Source organism: Thamnophis elegans, chromosome 6 (assembly GCF_009769535.1).
Source record: "Thamnophis elegans isolate rThaEle1 chromosome 6, rThaEle1.pri, whole genome shotgun sequence".
NCBI lineage: Eukaryota > Metazoa > Chordata > Lepidosauria > Squamata > Colubridae > Thamnophis > Thamnophis elegans.
The window spans coordinates 52,997,872-53,019,694 of NC_045546.1; the positions used below are offsets into that span (position 1 = coordinate 52,997,872).

Sequence of the window (21,823 nt, forward strand, 5' to 3'; positions counted from 1 at the left end):
GATAGCTTTCTGTTGCTGGTGATTTGAAGAACTGACAATTTGATTTCTGTGCCTTTCATATTATCAGAATAACTATCTCATTTTTATTCAGCCATTTTTTATTCACATATATAGATGAACATTTAATTATTGTCTGTCTCTATTCCTACATTCTTAATTACATTTTTATAACTGTATTTTAGATGATAGTGGATTACGAGTATAGTCCTGTTCCACTTTATGGCTGGCTGGATTTTAAATTGTCTGACAATTGTATATGTAAATTAATTTATTTGCTCCTAGAGCAGGGGTGTCAAACCCGATTGCACAGTGGAATGTATTGTGACGTATCGGGAAACTTTTTGCCCTTGTGGTGCCAGGGTGGGTGTGGCTTGCACAAGCCATGTCCAGCCACAGGCCGTCAGTTTCACATGCCTGTCCTAGAGTATCCATCATGAGGAGCACATAACCTGTGACATGGGACTCATATCAGGGGCACCTGTGGTGGCCAAGTGCTAAAGCAGGACTTCCCTGAGACCATCACACACTCATTATAATCCTTTCTTCTTCCTTCCCCTCTTTCGTTATTTTTCCTTCCTTGCTCTCTTCCCATCTTTTCTTCTTTTTCTTTGTCTTTCCTCTTTCCTTCTCCTTTCCTGTCTCTTCTTGGATGCTCAAATGCAAAAGCCCCACCACCACCCCCCGAGCTCTGTTTTCGCTGGCAGAGACACCGCGTGCTAATTCTTCGCTGTTTCTAGGCCAGTCTTGCGGGCCACATCTGGCCTGCGGTCCTGGAATTTGCCACTCCTGATCTAGACAGAATTTCAGTTACATGTTTTGTGAGCGTTATAATTATGAATGGGTTCTTGTTAATTGCTCTGGTTTCTTTTAAGGTTTCAGCACTTGAGGAAGATATAACTATACACTTTCATTTGTTTTTCAGGCTTATTGCAGTATTTTATATTTAAAGCCAAGGATGCAGATTATTATAAGAGGACAAAAAGTACAAACTCAGTTGGTTTCCAAAAGTCTTGCCCATATAGAACGTGATGTTTACAAGCCAAAATTTTTGGCTGTATCCTTTATGACTGTGGGCTATTGCATGTTGACTACGAAAAGATAATCTAGAACAAAATCTCAGTCTCTGTCTCTCTTTCTATCCACTTTCAGGCCATATGATATTATTTCTGGAATGATCAGGAATGTTCTCTTTTATGATTATATTGATTTTGTTCAAACATATACTGAAATACCCATGGTATTATAAATTGTTTATGTGAAATTTCCTCAAAAAACAGAACTTAAGTTTATATGTATTTATGATTAAAACAATGGCTTCAATCCCCTATAATTCAAATTTTAAGCATCCTCTTATTCTGAACCCATCAGTCTCCTATATATCTAGTAAATGTAGAAAACCAGAGGTCTAAAAACAGAAATAGTAGAATGTGCTATTGTATTAAATCATTTTATATATAATTCTAATTGCAAGGTTCTTAAAGCTGCCTAGTAAAATAAGTTTTTTTCATTTGCAATGCTTTTTATTAAGAGGAATTTTATTTTATTTTTTTTAAAAAAGACTGCTTGCAAACTGATGAAGTTCTAATTTTATAAAACATTTTAAAGTGACATCATTTTCAGCTAAGAAAAGTTAGATTCACATATTTTTCTTAACATGCACAAATAAGCCCAAAACAGTACGAATTACTTTTGGATTCAACTGCCGAAATAAAGATCATTATGGGATGATGATGTACCATAGAAACAGGTTAATCAAAGCTTATGAAAGAGTTGGTTATCAACTAAAGGTGAGACAGATGCATATAAGATGATTTTATATGTATATTTTCAAATTAACAATATAACAAAGATTTTTTAGAATACAATTGATGTAAAATACAGGAAGTCCTTCACTTACAACAGTTTGCTTAGTGACCATTTGAAGTTACAATGACATTGAAGAAAGTGACATATGTCCACTTTTCCCACTTATGACCATTGCAGCATCCCCATGGTCATGTGATTTACATTCGGATGCTTAACACCTAGTTCATATTTATGACGGTTGCTCTGTCCTAGGGTCATGTGATCCCTTTTTGCAACCTGACAAGCAATGGGGAAGCCAGATCCACTTAACAACTGTGTTTTAACAACTGCAGTGATTCATTTAACAAATATGGCAAGACATAAAATGGGGGGAAAAAACAAATGTTTCACTTATCAACATAAATTTTGCGCTCAATTCTGGTTGTAAGTCGAGGACTACCCGTAGTTTTAAAATCAATCTTATTTTAAAACTCTCTTAAAAATTTCCTTCAATATCTTGATAGTCCCTGCTCAATAAGCAAATGGTAGCTGTGGCCTGGAGGGCCTTTGTAAACTTTGTCTTGGTTGTGCCAGTTCCTGGGTTGGGAGTCCCTGCCCAGTGCCAATCATGCCCTAGTCATTTCTTAACTACTGCAGAGCCTCTACCTCTTTATAATGCAGTAAGACGGGTATTTAAGGATGCACTTTGGTGTGTAATCCAATATCTACATCACAAGCTGTGATTGTGTCCTCCTTCAGTTCAAGAAGCTAAGAAGCTTATTACCTGTATGGCATGGGACCAAATTATTTACAAGCTCATCTCTTCTAAAAACGTCTGCCCATCCCAGCCAGTCAAATAGGCTGAGCTCAACTCTGGGTCTTTTCCTTGAAATAGTGCCTTCTAATAGTGCCCCCAAGGTGACTCTTTTCTGTGGCAGCACCAGCCCTTTGGAATTTTACCTTCTCCATCCCAATGTTTGAATGCCCCTGATCCATTATAAATGTAACTATTTCCCCAGGTACTGCAGTTGGGATGAGTAAATTTCCACAATGGGAGGACATGAATGTGAGCCTGGTCTCTTATTGATACTTGTTTTTGATAGCTATTTTCATCTTGTAAGCTGTCATTGTTGCATTGTTTGAATTAAATAAATAGGTAAATGAACCAGCTTTTACAAAGAGCAGACAATATGATACTGCTCCAGATATTTTGTACTTTTACCTTCTGTCAGCATGGCCGGTAGCAAAAAACTTGTGCCAATTGTAGGAACCAGTTACCTGCCCTAAATGATTAGTGTATTTTACAAAACATACATTTTAATAAGATATTTTCAGTATGTGGAAAGGTAATTTTGTCTTCTGTTTTTCATTTACTTTCCTGTATTGCAAATTCTTCTGTCTTGCTTAAGTTATCCTAACCAAGAAAAACAAGATAGCCATCAATCCAAAAATATTTGCTAATCTTAACATATGTATACTTTTTCATGCATCTCTATTTAACTTATTTATAAGTAGATTTAGTATAATAGGAAAAACAATCCAATTGAGCTAAAAAATAAAAGAACAGAATCATGCAAGATCTATCTATGGGTTGCCACAAGTAATCTTATTAGTATAACATAGCACACAGGATGCATCCTGGAACATGAATACCAAGACTTGCGATGTTTGTTTGAATTCCATAGATGGCATTTAATTCTGTTTTATCTGTCAATAATGACTTAAATACATTGATGGCTGGCTGTTTTAAAGTGTTTTAGGTGTTCTTTGCGACTTACAGAGTATTTCTGGAAACTCATTCTCTTAGAAGTTAATTTTAGATTTAGTAAATGATTACAAAATGAAAAATCAAAACGTATAATATCTGATATGTATTTAAATATAAAAATTAAATATTCTATGGTCTGTCAAGAATTCTTCTTTGCTTCTTTTCACTCCAGCCACATTCTGAAAATCTTGGTGCTCTCCCAAGTTTTCTGAGGTTAAAACTGATAAGAGTTATTACATGTGACAATTGAATTTTTTGTTACTATTTCTCATTGTGGTGGCATCTGTTCAAGAATACCTTTCAATATCACTGTTTTAATTGAGCCTATATAGGCCCAAGATGTAGCTAGGTGTATTAGGTTTATTGCAAATCATTTTGAGAGAAAGGTTCTCTTGAATAAAATACAAACATTATAAGAAAATTCTCTGAGGCCAAATACGTGCCTTGTTTTATTTAAATTTAATTTCATTACAAGCAAAGCAATTAATTTCCTTAACACATTATATAAACAGGTCTAGATAACATAGAATACACTACCAAATCACCAAGAATCTTTAAAGAATAAGATAGTAAAAATGATTAAGTTTTGTTTGCTTGCTTGCTTCTATGTATGTATATATGCATTGTCTGCTCAACTCCACAGACTCAATACAATACACAGGAAAAAAGGAAAACATATTTTCTAGAAAGAAGACTGAAATTAGAGATTAATAATCTTTGTAAAATAGGACTTCTTTCCTTCTATAATTTCTACTTCTCTGATTTTTAGTACTAGTATCCTGAAATACATACATGTTCTGTTTTAAAATAAATTTCCAGAATCTCAGGTATTCAGTTTTATTATCCATTGTTCAAGATGTCTATTGTGTTGAAAAATAGATTACCCTTATCAAAAATATTTAACTTTTCTCACCAAAAAATTGTGCTTGGTGGTCTGAGGATATTTAATTCTGTTAATTCTTGCCATTCTTTTCTAAAACAGTTATCTGGTTCCCATAATTTACAGTTTTACTACATGCATTTATGGTTTTGTGACACCTAGATTTTGATCTTCTATTTATGGTTTCAATGTTTTATTTCTTCTATAGAAAGGATTATGTCCACAGAGAATACTTTTTCTCTTTACAAACCTCTCAGTTAGATGGATTGGCTCTACTAAAATAGCAATGGAGTGGAATGGAATGGAATAAATAGAATAGAATTCTTTATTGACCAAGTGTGGTTGGACACACAAGGAATTTGTCTTTGGTGCATAAGCTCTCATTGTACATAAAAAGACAAGATACTATAAATATTTGGTATACCATTCACTTGAATACATTAAGTCATTAAATTCTTTAATACATTCGGCTGTTTTCCATTTTCCTGTTTTCAAAGTAAGATCAGATTGACAAAAAATGCTTCACTATACATGCAACCTTTAATTATAGAATAAAACAATAGCTGAACAAGCCTAAAGTATGTGTTATAATCGTAAGGACATATGACGTTTTAATCTGCAAACTGTAGGAGCTGCAATATACTCAACCAGCCAGTAGGTTGTAATATACCGTAGCAAGCAGTATTTGCCCAAAAAGGAAGTGGCCATGTTTTAGGAGGCAGTCAGGATGTTTTTCTTTGTTTGTAACATCTGTCTCCAACCTGGAATTAGCAACATGATTGTATGGCAGGACTGTTTTCTTTAGGATCATACCCAAGACAGTTTTGCTACATTACTGACTTCAGTAAGGGATCCTATGGTTTTAGACTTTTATAAATAGTTTTATAAAAAACAAGTACGTAGGTGGATTCCTAATGGCATATTTTCTCCTGTGGAGTTAATCTTTAATTTAGGCAGCTGTAATAAACATCTTTTAATGGACTCAGAAATTAGACTTAAAGAAGTATTTGAAACAAACATTCCAATTAATGTAATGTATGTTAGCTACTTTGCAAAAGTATTATTATAGAGTTATGAATCTAAAAACTTGTGGATGGACAGACAGAACGAACAGACATTTTACAGCACCCAGGCCATAGCCAGCCCTTTGGCTATGGGCCGGGTGAGGACAATTGGAAATTAGGTCAATTTAGCTATGTGAGGTCAATTGGAAATTAGAAATCAAATGTAAATAAATGCTTGCTACGCATGCAATACAACTGCATTGTTTTTATTTTGAAGGCGACTGCTAATTCCCCCCCCCCCATTTTATGTATGTGTGTGTGTGTGTACGCGCGCGTGCCTATGTACTTTCACCTGTCTTGTTGGTTTGGTCTTCCACTACAATTTCAATTTCTTATGTGACACCTTGGGAAAATTAATTGCTTCTGTTTAAAACATTGATCTTGGAATTTCACCAGCCCATTTTTTCCCTGTTTTTTTCCTGTTCTAAATACAATGTCTTGCAGAGAGGCCTGTTTTTTCTCATTCTGGCTAAACCAATTTGTCTGCTCCGTGTCGCAATGTAAAATATTCACATAGTATAAATATCCTTGTTTTGTATACTTTTAAAAGACTTAGAATATTAACCGTTTCTCCTAGTTTCTCTACCATTTAAATCATACCTTGCTGCACTATTTAACTTTTGAAGTGAAAAACTGGAAATTATTTTTAAAACATTTTAAACAATTTTACTAAATTTACTACATAAAGAATTCTTAGGTGTATTTTGGACATTTGTGTTATACAAATATGTGTGTAACATAGACCTTATTTAAGAACATAAATGTTCAACTATAATGGTTTTGAGATATAAACAGATATAAACATATTTGCATTTTCTTTCTTTTCTTCCACAGGCAAACAATATGGGTGTAGGTGTAATTGGTATTATTGAATGCAACTTTCTGAAACCCACTCATAATAAACAGGACTTTGATTATACCAATGAATATAGGTAAATGTTTATTTTATCAGTATAAGAGTTTCAGTGCATGTTAAATACTCTTATTTATAATAGTAGGTGTTACACCAGCTGGATAAATTGAACTTCATGCCTGATGGGCTTTAGCTTCTCTGTGTTGAGTAAAAGACCAAGGATGTGTCTATTTAACTTTCCATAGAAGTAGAAGATGTCATGCAAATGGAAGCCTTGCTTTATCAGGATTTTTGGTACTTAACCAGATAAAAAAAACCTTCCACTCTGAAATGATTTAGTGTCTTGCCTGTATGTGTGGTAGTAAAAAAAGGGAGACCAGCATACTGCATATTTATCTTATTCAGATGTATTTGCATACTTGTATAAATGAGTGCACATATTGTAGATGTTTCAGAAAGGCTATTTGGAAGGGGGGAGCTTTGGACTTTTAATTAGAACCAGTTCTCATTAGCCAGTTTGGCATAATGGTTAAAGCCACTGATAAGAAACCAGGAGACTCTGAGTTGTAGAGTTGCCTTAGACATGAAGCCAACAGGCCAGTCATTCTCTCAGCCCTAGAAATAAAAAAAATGGCAAGCCATTTCCAGAAATATTGCCCCGAAAACTACTTAGATATGTCCAAGCAATCACCAGGAGTCAAAACTGACTTAAAGGAACAAAATAAATAAATACTACCAATGACTTGATGGTAAAACACTGATGGCTAAGGAATAAGAAAAAAAAATGCCTCCTTTTCTCTGGGGACGAATATGCCATCAAATATATTCAGTCATTGGACATTTGAGTCCAAATCATTGCTTTCTTATTCTCTGTTTCATTTCTGCGATAATTATATTTGATGTTAAGTTATATTATGAATTTTAAAAGTCTTTCTTGTTTATTAGACGTACAATACATGCCCTTGGTGAAAAACTTAATGATTATTGGAATGAGATGCAAGCAAAGAAAACAGAATATCCTCTGGAAGTATTAGTTGAAGATATACAGTAAGTTTTATAAACAAAATCTATAATACTTCTTGGCTTGAATAATTATAAACTATAGTTGTACTTTTTGAGCTTTTATATAACTGATAATTTGTTACAGGAAACGGCCTGATCAGACCTGGGTTCAGTGTGATATTTGCCTAAAATGGAGGAAGCTTCCAGATGGAATTGAACATTTGCCAGAGAAATGGTATTGTTCCTATAACCCTGACCCTCAGTTCAGGTAAAATAGGTAGACATGAATAACATTTTTAGGAATAATGTTAGCTGCATCAAAATTAACAATATCTTACTAATTTTTAAAATTAGAAATTGCAATGTGCCGGAAGAACCTGAAGATGATGATTTAATACCATATGAAAAAACACATAAAAAAAAGTGAGTACTCAACAACAAGAAATTTGAAGTTTACTTTCATGTATCTTAAAAGCACTTCTTAGAATGTGAAAAGACATGGTCAGCATAAATTATATTCACTCTGCATAGTGTAAAATTGGTTTATTTGATTTGCACCTCTATGATAGATGTAGAATTCAAGCAAATTATATAGGGTTTAACTATGCTTCACTGATGTGATCAAGAAGATTATGTAGGCTTTGAAGATTTTAATTATGGTGATTATAATCTAATGCAAACTAAACTCAGAAAGAAACTAAAGTAAAAAGAAAGTAAAAGGCACAAAGCCACAAAAAGAAAAAAGTGGAAAAAAAGTTGAGATGGTTCTCAACTTAAGACTGCAGTTGGACTTGAGATGGCGCAACTGTTGTCAATACATGCCAGTATCCAAACACCCACATTTTGATCGTATAACCAACAGTAATAAATGCAAAAACAGGTTGTAAGTCACTTTTTTCAGACCCATCCTAACTTTGAACAGTCATTAAATGAATAGTCATTTATTACTTCTTGTAATAATCTACTTCTTGTATTAAAGAAATAACTTCCAATCTTTTATAAATATGATACTTCATAAACATAGGAGGCTTTTCACCTCCTATAAGGTTATATAGTCCTCGACTTATAACAGTTCTCTTAGTGATTGTTCAAAGTTATAATATGATTTACATTTGGATGCTTGACAACTGATTCACGTTTATGATGGTTGAAGTATCCCAGGATTATTTGATCACCTTTTTCAACCTTCTGACAAAGTCCATGGGGAAACCGGATTCACTTAACAAACATGTTGCTAATTTAGCAACTGCAGTGATTAACTTAACAAATGTGACAAGAAAAGATGTAAAATGAGGCAAAACTCACTTTAATTTCTCACTTAACAACATGTTGGGCTCAGTTGTGATTGTAAGTTGAGGACTACCTGTAGACATCTCTTCTACCCATAAACCATCCCATAAGACATCAACATTTTGGTACTGTTAGCAAGAAGTCCATGTAGGGTTACAAGAATTTTATAAAACATGGCTTATTTTAAGCTTTGCCAAATAAACCAGCTTCATATTCCTTTATACTTCTGGAAATCTTAATATTTAATTTATTTAAAATTGTCATAGAATTTAAGCTTTTTTCAATTCTTTTTGTCCCATCCCATAGACTTCTACAAGGTTTTAACAAACCTCATTTATAAATCCAATATAAAGATATTATCCGGGTTGTTTTCTTAGTTTCTCATCTATATTTCCTGTGTAGTTTTTAAAACTTCATTCACTATACTTTTGTATAGCTAGTAAACTATCCTTATTTGGGTTATTCTCTTGGCCCATCACTTAGTTTCATTTCAAATGCTTTCTCTGTCAAGTTACCCACACTTTTTAAAATTCCAGTATTTATAATTTCAATATTTCTGCATCAAGCAAGATTTGTTTCACATCTATTAAAGTAAAGGTCAAAAAATCCCTTTCCCTAAAAAATTAGTGTCTGTAAGGAAGTCTTATTTTAGCTTTGCAGATATTTTGCAATCAGTTGCTAGAATATAAGTGGTAATGAAAATAACCTTATCAGTAAAACCCTCACGAATGCTTGCTCTGATCAAATCACAAATGTAGTTATAGGATAAAGCAACCACATAGAAAAAGGGAACTTGGGGGTTGCAAATTCTGGGAATTGTTTAAAATGATGATTATGCTACAATATATGTACAATTTGCTGAATATAGGGAATGAAGGCAGATTGGTCTTTGGTAGTCTTAGGTGATGGCGTATGGGGCTTGTGAGCAAGTAAATGTATAAAAATGTATTATTTAAGGTATAGCCTTCATACAGGCCTGGTGGGAGTGATCTCACTGTGTCCATCTGTGCAGAATAAAGTCTTGCAATCTCCACCTTGTGTGCGTTTCATTGGGTGCTGCGCACTGGGCAGGACCAGCTTTATGCAATAACACTATCATTCCTTTATTAACATCTTTTAGACATAGTCCATCCATAGAAGCAGACAAAGTTAAGAAACAATTATAGTATGGGCAAAAAACTTTGGATATACTATAGAATTAGATAAATGGCAAAAACTTTGGGATAGAAACTATAAATTGATAAGGGCAACTGCATATAAAGGAAATTTATATAAAATGTTTTATAGGTGACATTTACCGCCAGCAAAACTGGCAAAGATGTTTAAAAACATGTCCACCCAATGTTGGAAATGTAACCAGATACCATGCACATATTATCATTTGTGGTGTAAATGTGCAAAGTAAAAAAAAACAAAAAACAGTGGACGAAAATATATACATGGTTAGAAAAAATGTTAAAGCAGCACATAGATTATATAACCAGCAATATTTTTATTAGGCATAGTACCAGAAAAATAAAAAAGGGAATATATATTTAATATTACATATCTTGACGGCAGCAAGAATGGTATATGCTCAGCATTGGAAAAATGAGGAACCACCCATAAAAGATGTAATATATATTTTAAAAAAATTAGACTCTGCAAAAATGAATAGGTTGACATTGAAGTTAAAAGATAAAGAAGATACAGAATACTTTCAAACATGGGACTTATTTTACCAATGCTTGGTTAAAAAAATTGAAATTAGAAAAATGCTATAAAGTATGGTTTATGTTTAATATATTATTATGTTAAGCAAATACACCCAGACAATACACTGTTCATAAAGTATTAATGTATGTTAAAGAAAATATATAAATAGTTTTTAAAAAGGCAAACAATGTTAAAGATTTTTTTTTGGTTTTTTACTTATTTGTAGCCACCCATCTCTAGTATATCCATAAAAAAGGCATGTCTCCTGGTCCCTGTCAGCCAACATTCCTTGGCTCATGGGACCTGTAATATACCCAACCTGCTGAGTGGATAGAAATTACTGGGAGAAGACAGTTCCTTAGGTAACCCAGCCTCAAGCCATAAAGTATTTTAAAGCTGATAACTGGCATATTTTATTACTAGTACATTAGTACTAGTGAGTTGACTACACACTAGTAGCTAATGCAACTCACATAGCAGTGGTGTTATTTACTTGAATTATCCAACATTCTTTACTATGTGTGCAGCCTTGCCATTTAAAGTTTCCAAATCTCTCCAGGGACAGCACTGTATAGAGCATGTTATATAATCCAGATAAGAGGTCATGAATGACTTGTCAACAAAGCCTTCCACTCCAGGAGCGGAATCAATTGATTCATGTCCCTAAGATGTTAATGAGTTCAGAAAAGAGATGGACTCCCTGACAAAAGGGCCCTAAAGGGCAGTTATCAATGATCAGGAAAGATCTTGCTACACCACATCCCATAATAGCCATCTGGAAAGGAGACATTTACTTGCAACAAAATAAACTCAAACGTGGACCTAGCAATACTGCACAAGTCAGAAAACACTACTTTTGATGGAAATTACCTATCCTTTGGGTAAGCGTGCCTACATTTAAGAAATAATGATTTGTTCTTGTGTTGGGCAACCAGGTCTCAAAATACAACACAACTTTCCTGCATCATAAGGTTTAAGTGCATATTTTAGTGTATATAATATTTTTTTGTATCAAACAGAGACAGAGAGAAATTAAGGAAAAGACTGGAGTATAGCCATCAGGTATGTAATTGAATACATTAAAATGTATTATTTTTTATTTTAAACAGTACCATCATTGAATATGTGCATTCAGAAAGGCAAGTTCTTCCTCCATAAAGTTACTGATCCAAAAACCGGATTGGAATCAGGGCAAGCATGAGGGGATGCATGAGAGATTTGGTTCAGGGTGGGTGCGAGAGAAATGTGGGGAAGTTGTGCACAACTGGCCAATGTGGTGCAAGCACAGAGGGGCTGAAGGAGGGCACATGCACGGGGAGTCCTCAGCAACTTGTGGTCTTCCCTGCAAGCTTCTCCACTGATTTTCTGGTGAAGCCACAAGGAAAGTTGCAAATGGCAACAATGTGATTGCAGGGCAGAGCAACCAGTCATGTGAACCGGTTGCCAAGTGCTCAGATCGTGATCATGTGCCCAGAAGATGATGGGATGGTCTGAACTCTGAGGACTGATTACAACCACCATATCTTCGGTGCTATCATAACTTCAAATGGTCAAAGGTCATGGACTATCTATATTTAATATATTCATTGAATATTTTATGTTCTATTTGACATCTAATTGAAACAGTTTTGAGATTTTAAAAAAGTAATTGACCTAGTATAATGTTCCTGCTATACTGTATATCACCACTTTAAAGGGAAATACCTTGAGAAAAAGTGATTCCTCTCTAATTGTTATGAAATGATGTATTTTCTACAGATGTATAATGAAATGTATTTGCAAACAACATCTGCCTTGTCGAACACATCGCCAGCAATGGATGAAAGTATTTCAAGATTGCATGTAGAAACTTCAAATACACCTCTAAACAGGTCTCTAAATGTATCAGATTCATCGGTATCTTCTCCACATTCAGATTCTGAAAAAAGGTCAGTACATTTATTTTTTTAATGCAACTTTTTGACTACTTCAATCATTTACTGGTTCTACACAATATATAACTGTTCTGACCCCCCTCGTCCCACACCAACACACTCCGAGTCAAAGAAAAGTTATGGCATTTAATTAACAGACAGATCCTTGGCAGCAAACTGGCACAGATAAGCCTTGGCAGCAATCCAACACAGATAAGCCGTGGCAGCAATCCAGCCTGCCAGGCTCACAACTCTGTTCTCCAACATTCGTTAATGCGTTGACTTCTACAAGAGGGGCGTGTACACAAGCAGTCTTTTTATAGTCTGGAGAGGAGCCTAATGACCACCAGCTGAGTACAATTACCTCCTGTACTTGCGCAACTGTTCCTGACGCCTATTAGCTCTTCGGTGCCGGGCATCCAGGAACAACTCACTACTGGCGTCCGGATCACTCTCTCTTGTCTCCTTCCCACTGGTCCAAGGCTCAGGCGCCTCCTGGTGGCCAACCAGCCTCTCTGCGCCCTGCTCGGAGTCGGAACCCTGTCCAGGGTCCTCCACATCCTGCAGAGCCGACTCATAGGGGCCCTCGCTGTTGGAGTCTGGTGGCAGCTCCAACGGCTCCTGTTGGGCCACAACACATAACTATGTATCAATACACCTCACACATATTTTAATACAATTTAAAATTACAGTAGTCCTCAAAGTACGAACCTATTGGAGCTTGTCCATTAGGTTCGCAAGTCAAAAAATTCATCAAATGAATCAGACTCAATTTTTAAAAATTTTAAAATCAAATTCATTAATTGAATCAAATGGTTCATTAAATGAACAAAGATCTGATTTACTGTTTCCTCCGATTCATTAATTGATCGCTGCCATCGTTAACTGAACTGAGATGCTTTCCTGCTAACCGCCAATCAGCTGATTCCAGTGCAGCCTTACCCCTAGGGCCTAAATTGCCTCCAAGGATGCTTCCAGAGCCCTCCAATTGCATTTGCTTTAAAACACACACACACACACACACACACACACACACACACACACACACACACACACGTTTACTGCTAATCACCTCAAGCTTCTTCAGACAGCTGTCCAGAGGGTGGGGTGGGGTGGGGTGGTAATTTACAGAACTCTCAGATTGCAGTTGCTTTAAAAAAAAACCCACTTGTCACTAATTAGCTTAAGTGTCTCCAGCCATGGGAGATGGGGGAGAGATTTACAGAACTTTCAGCTTGCAACAGTAACAGATGGAAGGGGTTTTAGGTCATCTAGTCTAACCCGCTGCTCTCACAAAAGTGTATTTCTAATAAATGCCTATCCAGTCTCTTCTTAAAAGCTTCCAGTGATGGTCACCCACAACTTCTGAAGGCAATTTAATTTTAAAACTACAAATTACAGTAATATACACTAATCTCCAAAATAAAAGCGTGGAAAAACAACATCATAGAATGCTTTGTTTAGATGCTGGCTAGCATTTCTACAAACAGTTGTAAGGCAGATGCAAACAGACTTTATCTTTGCAAAGTACTGTACTTACAAACACAATAATTTGCAAAAGTTTTGCAAAGTATAGTACTTAAAAATGCTTACAAACCAACAGTACAGTACTATAGAATAACAAAAAAGAATATTTTAAAATTCTTAGAAGCAATTCTAGCACTAGTCCTCAAGCCCACACAGCACCAAAAAAAAAAAAAAAACTCACAGCCGCACCGGCTGTAAAAATCACTCTATCTTGTTGGGCCATGTGACCAGGGACAAAATTGCCAGCTTCAGGAAATTGCATGTCATAACCCCAAACAGCACAGACAAGTCACAGAGTTAGTAATGGTTGCCACTGCAGCAGTGATTGGATCCAAATCATTTGGCCACGGAGGCCTCTTTGACTGCATTTTAAAATTTCTAACATAAGTACCCTTTCTGAATAAATTTGCTCTTGTGAAAATTTGCAAAATGAATACAGAGATTACCTGTATTTCCTAATGTAACTTGATATAGCATTGATGGCTCCCTATCTGTCAAAATAGTAATGTAATCTCTGAAAGCCTGCCAAGATTCCACATTTCTGAAAGAAGAAAGAGAAAACTCCTTATTTTAGTGTATGATTTGAGCCAGGTTTATTGTAGCTGTGCAGACAAGGTGTGGATGGAGATAAATGTTCTACCTACTAATAGGTCATTAGGATAAACTTTATTTAGTGGTTTTGTTTACTTAAGCAAAAGCAGAATCCCTTAGTAACTACCCTTCCACCTACTAACCTGATTTCCCTTTTAATTATTGGTCTTGATTCTGTTAATTCAGCATATAGGGGTCTGTTTGCCTGTTTTAAAAGTTGTTCCTAAGGTCTCCCTGTTGTGTTCTACAAGTTGTGTTAGGTTTCTTTAAAAAAAAAAAACTAAGCTTCAGGTCACTGTTTTAATGTCAGCCAAATCCATTTTTAAACCAACTGTTCTCTGCTGAGTTTTTCTTTCAAAGACCATGAGAGAAAAGGACAGATTGGTCCAAAGTGGGAAGCCACCAAATAAAATATCTTCTTTTGTGGCCTCTCCCACCTAGTAAGGCACACATGTGGCCAAGCGAGTTCCTCCTGGGATAGATAGTCCTAATGATACCCAGCTGCCAAATTGGTTTTATAGATAACAATAAGCAATTTGAACTGCTAAATAAATTAGCAACCAGTACTTCTCCATATCATCAGTGTAGCATGCAACTCAGGTACAGGTAATCCCCGGGTTACGAGTGTTCCCTTAGCGAACGTTTGAAGTTACATGATAAGCGCCCCCAAATGTTTATGAACAAATCCCAAAGTTATGAATATTGCAGCACCATGGCATTTGTTCATCTTTACAAACGACTGCAGAGGCTCTGCAACATTCACCTCGCCTATTCCCCCAACCCTCACCCGCGTCTTTGCAGGCACTTCACCTGTGGAGACTGACTTACCTTGCAAAGATCTCCTCTCTCAAGGTTTCCTTGTCTGCATTCGCAGAGAACAGAGGCCTAATGTACCGCGAGATCACACGAGATCAGTAGTGCAAGATCTTGTGTAATCTCACATTTCAGGCCTCTATTCTCTGCAAATTGAGGTCTGGACATTTGCAAATGGAGGGAAGGCTTTGGTCCTTCAGGCCTTCCCTCTGTTTGCCATTTCCTTGGCGAAGCCTGCAGGGAGATTGCATTCCTGTAAGCTTCAACAGCCCTTTGCAAAAAGCCTTTGTTAGCACCAGCGCAGCTAGGGAGGTGCATCCCTCGGAAGCCCTGTTCCTACAAGCAAAGTCTTTTTGCAAAGAACTGCTAAAGCCTACAGGGATGAAATCCTCAAGTGCTTTGCTGACAAGAAAGCAGCCCAAGAGGTTGCATTGCTGCGCGCAGCCTCTTGAGCTGCTTTATCACTGCTGGAGGCCTCGTCAAGCCCTTTGCTGAGGAAAACGGAGGGGGCAGGCAAAGAAACAGGCTGGAGAGGAGATGGATCTTCATAAGCTAAGTTACCTGGTACGGAAGGATGGGGGAGGAAGCAATTGTGGAGACCCCAGGGGAGGGAGAATGAGGTATCTGTTGATCAGGGGAGACCTTGGGTGTTCTGAAGTAGGTGGCCAGTTTCCTCACCGCCAGGCTCCCAATTGCCTTCCCCACCCCAAGATATCTTATGTTCATATGGGCGAAAGCAGGGAGTGATGTCATTCAATGTATGAATTATTGAGTTACGAATAGAATGGGCAGGCTCCATTACATTTGTAACTCGAGAACTACCTGTACAAGTAGTGCACAAGCAGTTATTTTCCATTAACTGAAAGTTCTCAGTATTGTCAAGGCCATGTCATATAAAATAAATTACAGCAATCAACAGTAATTTGAAAAGTGACAAGTATCAGCGACTCTGCTCAGGTGATATTATCCAAGTTGCCACAGTTTTCATCTGCTCATCCACATTCATTTGGGGAACAATCCTATAAAGAGGCAAAGTTGCTACAGTTCTAGAGCTAGGAGGCTTGTGAATGAGTAATCAATCAATTTCCTTGACCTGAGTCTAGAAACTTTGCCTCTTCAATGCACAGATCAACATATCTTTCCAGGCAACTGCCACTTCTCCCGTCCATAAAGAGGCATTAACTACCAATATCCAGCTACTTGTCCTTTCTTTAAGTGTGCAGGCCCATCAATTGCAAAAACCTTTCAATTTATTATTTTATTTAAATGGACTTTCTATTTAGAAATCAGTACAAAAGAATACAATGTTACTTTTAAAAATATTGGTGTAATACACATCTTTTGCTGTTTCTGTAGGCTTAAACGAAAACATTCTAATTCTGATGCACCACTACAAATTAAGATCACGCGGGTGACTAGCCAAGCATTTGAGAACAAGAAACATGTTGAGGATGACAATGATGTCATCATTTTGGAGGAGAACAGTACTCCAAAGCCTGCAACAGAAGAATGTGACATCAAAATAGTAAAAGTTGAAGGTGGTGCCAATTTGGATTATATTGGTGGTGATGGAGAAGTTTCCAGAAGCAAAGATGCTTGTTCAGAAGTAGAATGTACAAAAGGAACTGCAGCCACACAAACGGAAGTAGAGTGGCTTGCAGTAAAAAAAGAAGAAGAAGAGATCAGTGTTGAAAAGAATCAGCTATCCAGATCGGAGCCTGAATTGACCACATCAGAACCTGCTGGCATTTCCAAGTCTGCTTTGGGGTGTGTGGACAACAAAATAAATGAATTAAATATTCAGTTGCAATTAGCCAAAAAAGAAAAAGAAAAATATGAAGAACAGTATAAAGTGTTGTTCAAAGAAGTAAAGACATTGGAGAAAAAAATTGTGGAAATGAATGATAAACACATGAAAAAAGAAATGTGCCATCAGTCAACAGAAACAAATAGCATTCTATCAGATGACGAACTAGAAAGAATTAAAGGAAAAAGTCCAGAAGAGATCTTGATTCTCTATGAGCAGGCACTGAATGAGATTAAATGGTTGAAAAAACAATGTACTATACTACAGAATTTAAAATCTGAATGCACTAAGTGTAGAAACAGTGAAAATAAAACTGAAGTTGATGAGATGGCTGTCCAGCTGGATGATGTTTTCAGGCAGCTGGACAAGTGCAGTATTGAAAAAGATCAATATAAAAATGAGGTAAGTTTTACAAAAGCATATGTAATAAAGCAAAGTTGATTGTAGTTTATTTATTTCTCAGTTTTTGCAGCTATTGTAATACTGCATTTTTAATTTTGTTCCATCTAATATTTCTGTGGTAGGATTGATGCATTGTAGCTTAATTTACTCTCAAGCTACGTTTGTCTAGATTTGATCTGCACCTTGTGTATAACATTTATATTTCTGAAGATTCCATTATTAGTAGTAAATACATGATTATTTAGTAGGGCTTCAGTCTAAATAAAAGTGCATTATTTCCACTTCAGTGGGTTCTGCCAAATTACCATATCTGATAGGGGGGAAAAAACTACTATGATTCCATGAAAACAAGCCCTAGCCCAAAAATAAGGCCTAGTTAAGCCCCGCCCACCATCTGATTGTATGAGGTGGGACAAGGCACAGCCATAAAAATCAAGGGGGGGGCAGGGACGGAGGAAACGAGGCCAGGGGTGTGTGGCGCTGTCCCATGCACCCCACCAGACCAGCCTGGCCAAAAGCAGCTGAAGGGCTTGAACACCACACTTTCAGCTGCTTTCCGCATCACTTGGTTTCCCACCCCACCCCTGCCAGACTGGTCTGGTGGAGGGGATTGTCTTCCGCCTTCTTCGCTGTGCCACAAACTACACTATGGAAACTTCAGTGCTGTGCCACGAATGGGCATTGACAAGCCCCATAACTTTCAAAGTAAATCCCGGGCGCTGCGCTGCAATGGACAGATGAAAAGTGAAGCTTTTGCTTGAAGGAGGAGGAGGAGCGGGAAGAAGAAAGGGAAAGTGGCTGAGTGAGAAGCGCCCCACTGGCCAGGCATTGAAGCACTGCCACTGCCACCACAGAGAGAGAGAGCGATCTGATCCAACCTCTGTGTATGTGTATGAGAGAGAGAGCTATCTGATCCAACCTCGGAGAGTTATACCAGGGCGCTCTCCCTCCCTCTCTCTCATTGAAGGCGTGCAGGTCTATGCCCTTTGGGCGCCTGCCTCCCTCTAGCTCCTGCTGCAGCTACCCTCTGCGCAGTCGCTGGCTCCTGTGCGCACAAGGGGCAGGGTGCCCATCGTGGCCAGGCCTTATGATAAAAAATAAGACCTCCCCTAAAAAAAAACAGGTCCTTATTTTGGGGCCCAAAAGAAAATAAGACTGGGTCTTGTTTTGGGGAAAACGCAGTAGATAAAACGCAGTAAGTAAAAAGCAGACCCCATTTTGATACAGTTCAAAGCCTTTATTGTCATTGCACATCATATATGCAACCAAATTGGTTTAGCCTCTACTGGTGCAGTCCATACATGAATACAAGACAACATGAATAATATAATATATAAATGTGGTATTGGCATTTAATCTAACAATCTAATACAAGACATCAGCTTTGCAGTTCTTATTTCGTAAATAGAATTGAGTAGTCAACCATACATAAAAATGAAGGCTTTCATTAAGTCTTCATTCCTAATGACTTCATGGATAATGTCTGTATTTTCTTATTAACAATACGTGTGTTCTTTCAGCTTACTTGTTTAGCCTGAAAACCCTAGTGTTTCATCTAAGTATTATTAAGCAGGTCCAGTTCTGCTTAGTTTTTTTGACATTAGTTGAGATTAAATAGCTGCTAATACCTAGATTACTTTAAATGCTCACAGCCCAAAAGCTAGCCTTCACGTTGAGGATCCAGCAATTTGTCAAAAATCTGTACAGTCCTGTTTTCCAAAGTCAAGTAGCAAAAGAGGCATTAAGTGTTGAATTCATATATAAAATTGATTTTTCCAGTTCATATAGTCTAAAGTTAACAATTGCTTTCCCAAGATAGCAATATGCATTTACAATAATATAACATCCCAAGAGGCACAGTAGTAAGCATATGAAATATACATCTTCAGTTGAATTTATTCCAAGTGTGCATAGGTTTGTATCTATTTGAAACATTGGAATTTGTTAAAAACAGTTTTATAATATTAATGGACTAAATCTTGCAGTTGCTTATATTTTGAATATTAAATTAAACCATTAATGCTCTAGACTGATATGGCAAGATTAATATTTTGGCCAAAATTCAAACAGCTCCTTGTGGTTTCCCTCTTTAAAAAAAAAACCAGTAAATTTGATTCCATATGTCAGTCTGCATTTTTTCAACTTCTGAATGTTGGAAGTCAAGCAACCAACGAAAAAAAAGATTGTGTCTGTCAACGTACCTATCTTTAACTTTTGAAAGATCATCTGAATTGTATTTAAACAAAAACAAAAGTAATATGCAGTACTGTATTGGATGATATTATATCAGTATATAGCATTATAGTCCAATACTTTTGACATATTTATGACTACAACTCCCTTCAGCTTTAGTCAGGCTATGAAAGACAGAATTGTTGAGAATACTTATTCTGTTCCTGGGTGCTTTGTGCTTGGTGTTCAAAAATTTAAAGCCAGTGGTCTAGTGATAACACTAACAACAACAACAATAATATATTGAACTTGCTCCCCCAACTTATATGTATTTAATTGTGCAAAGCCTTCAAAAACGTACTTCATGATACACATAAGTATTTACTTTCTGAATTGTTAAAATAGCTACATTGTTTGCAAATCTTGCATGCAAACTTTCAGAAGCTGCTATCATGAAAAAACTTAGAAGTAATCTATTTAGCCTTAAGCATTGCAAACCTTTTGAAGATTTTGCACAATTCGAAATATGCATAGTTTAAATACACAGTTGTAAATATTTTGAATGGAAAGTTTTGACCTATTTCTTTCAGATTGAACTACTTGAAATGGAAAAAAACCAATTGAATTTTCAGTGTGAAGAGCTAAAAGCAGAAATTGGACAGTTAAAAGCTTCTGCTCCACAAATGGTTGCACGAACCAATGATTCTGTAGCGAGTAATCTTGAAGAAACTGTAAATTATCCTGATGGAGAAAGGTAGATATTTTTATATCCATGGAAAAGCATATTAAAATCTTCATTAATACCTGAAACTTCTATCTACTCCAGTGGTCCCAAATTCTATCTATACTTGTGGTCTGCAGACACCTGGGAGACCACAATGTCATCACAAGGTCCATGAAGTCTTGAATAAATGTTATGATTTAAATCTTAACATTTAAAGGTGAAGAATTTTATTATTATTATCCGGGAGTCTCTGTTACCTCGTAGGGTCCCTGCTCCGGAGCTTGCCGGGTGTGAGTCCCTGCTGATAAAGTTGGACCTCAAGGGTCAAGTGGGTTTGCTGCTAACGTACCTGCCTCCCAACTGCGTTGCAGCATCCCTCCCCTCGCTCCTTGAGTCAGTAGCCGAGCTGGCAGTTGAGCTCCCCAGGCTTATAGTTCTGGGGGACTTTAACCTGCCATCGCTCGGTGAACGCTCTGACGGGGCGCAGGAGTTCATGGCTTCCATGACAGCCATGGGCTTGACCCAGGTAATTCGGGGCCCAACTCATACAGCGGGTCACATGCTCGACCTCGTATTCCTCTCGGAGCAGTGGATGCGTGATCTTAGTCTGAGGGGTAATGAGATCATACCCCTGTCATGGTCAGACCACTGCCTACTGAGGCTGGACTTCCGGAGGCCAAACCCCCACCATAGGGAGGAGGAACCGACCAGGTGGTTCCGTCCCAGGCGACTTATGGACCCTTTGAGGTTCCAGACGGAGCTTGGGGTAATTCCCGACACTCGCCCACAGTTCGGCGGAGACTCTGGTTGCCGCCTGGCATTCGGCGGCATCGGAGTCTCTTGACCGGATTGCGCCACTACGGCCCCTCCGGGTCAGCGGATCCCGGAGACGACCTTGGTTCACCGAGGAGCTCCGGGAGAAGAAGCGCCGGAGGAGACGCCTAGAGCACCTGTGGAGGTCCGATAAGTCTGAGGAGAACCGAGCACTTTTGACTACCTGCACCAAGGATTACATCCGGGCACTAAGAGTTGCCAAAAGAACGCATATCTCCGCCTTGGTAGCGTCCGCCGAGTCACGCCCAGCCGCCCTGTTTAGGATCACCCGCTCCCTCCTCAATAGGAGGGATGCGGGAGACCCCTTGCAGGGTAGGGCTGAGGACTATACCCAGTTCTTGGCGGACAAAGTTGCTCGGTTTCGTTCGGACTTGGACTCCACCGCCGTAGATCCAGCCGAGACACAGGGGGATTACTTGGCAAACCATCTCTGGGTTGAGTTCCAGGATGTTGCCTCTGGGGATGTGGACAAGGCCACTCGAGCTGTAAGCGCCTCCACCTGTATTCTGGACCCGTGTCCCTCCTGGCTGGTTGCCAACAGCAGGGAGGTGACACATGGCTGGATCCAGGCGGTCGTGACCGCCTCCCTTCAGGAGGGGCACTTCCCCGCCGCACTTAAGACGGCGGTGGTGAGACCCCTCCTGAAGAAACCATCCTTGGATCCAGCCATTTTAAACAACTATCGTCCTGCCTCCAACCTCCC

The 21,823-nt window shown here is 37.8% G+C and overlaps 1 protein-coding gene across 1 annotated transcript in view; it reads left to right on the forward strand.

Moving 5' to 3' along the window:
• MORC3 (MORC family CW-type zinc finger 3) overlaps positions 1-21,823 on the forward strand; it is a 46,001-nt gene that overhangs the window by 21,505 nt on the left and 2,673 nt on the right. The window contains exons 7-16 of the mRNA XM_032219642.1: positions 923-1,054; positions 1,668-1,787; positions 6,332-6,429; positions 7,296-7,397; positions 7,498-7,620; positions 7,707-7,775; positions 11,357-11,399; positions 12,096-12,265; positions 16,538-17,390; positions 20,153-20,316. Coding sequence (XP_032075533.1) covers positions 923-1,054; positions 1,668-1,787; positions 6,332-6,429; positions 7,296-7,397; positions 7,498-7,620; positions 7,707-7,775; positions 11,357-11,399; positions 12,096-12,265; positions 16,538-17,390; positions 20,153-20,316 — 1,874 coding nt within the window. The remainder of the gene's footprint in view (positions 1-922; positions 1,055-1,667; positions 1,788-6,331; positions 6,430-7,295; positions 7,398-7,497; positions 7,621-7,706; positions 7,776-11,356; positions 11,400-12,095; positions 12,266-16,537; positions 17,391-20,152; positions 20,317-21,823) is intronic.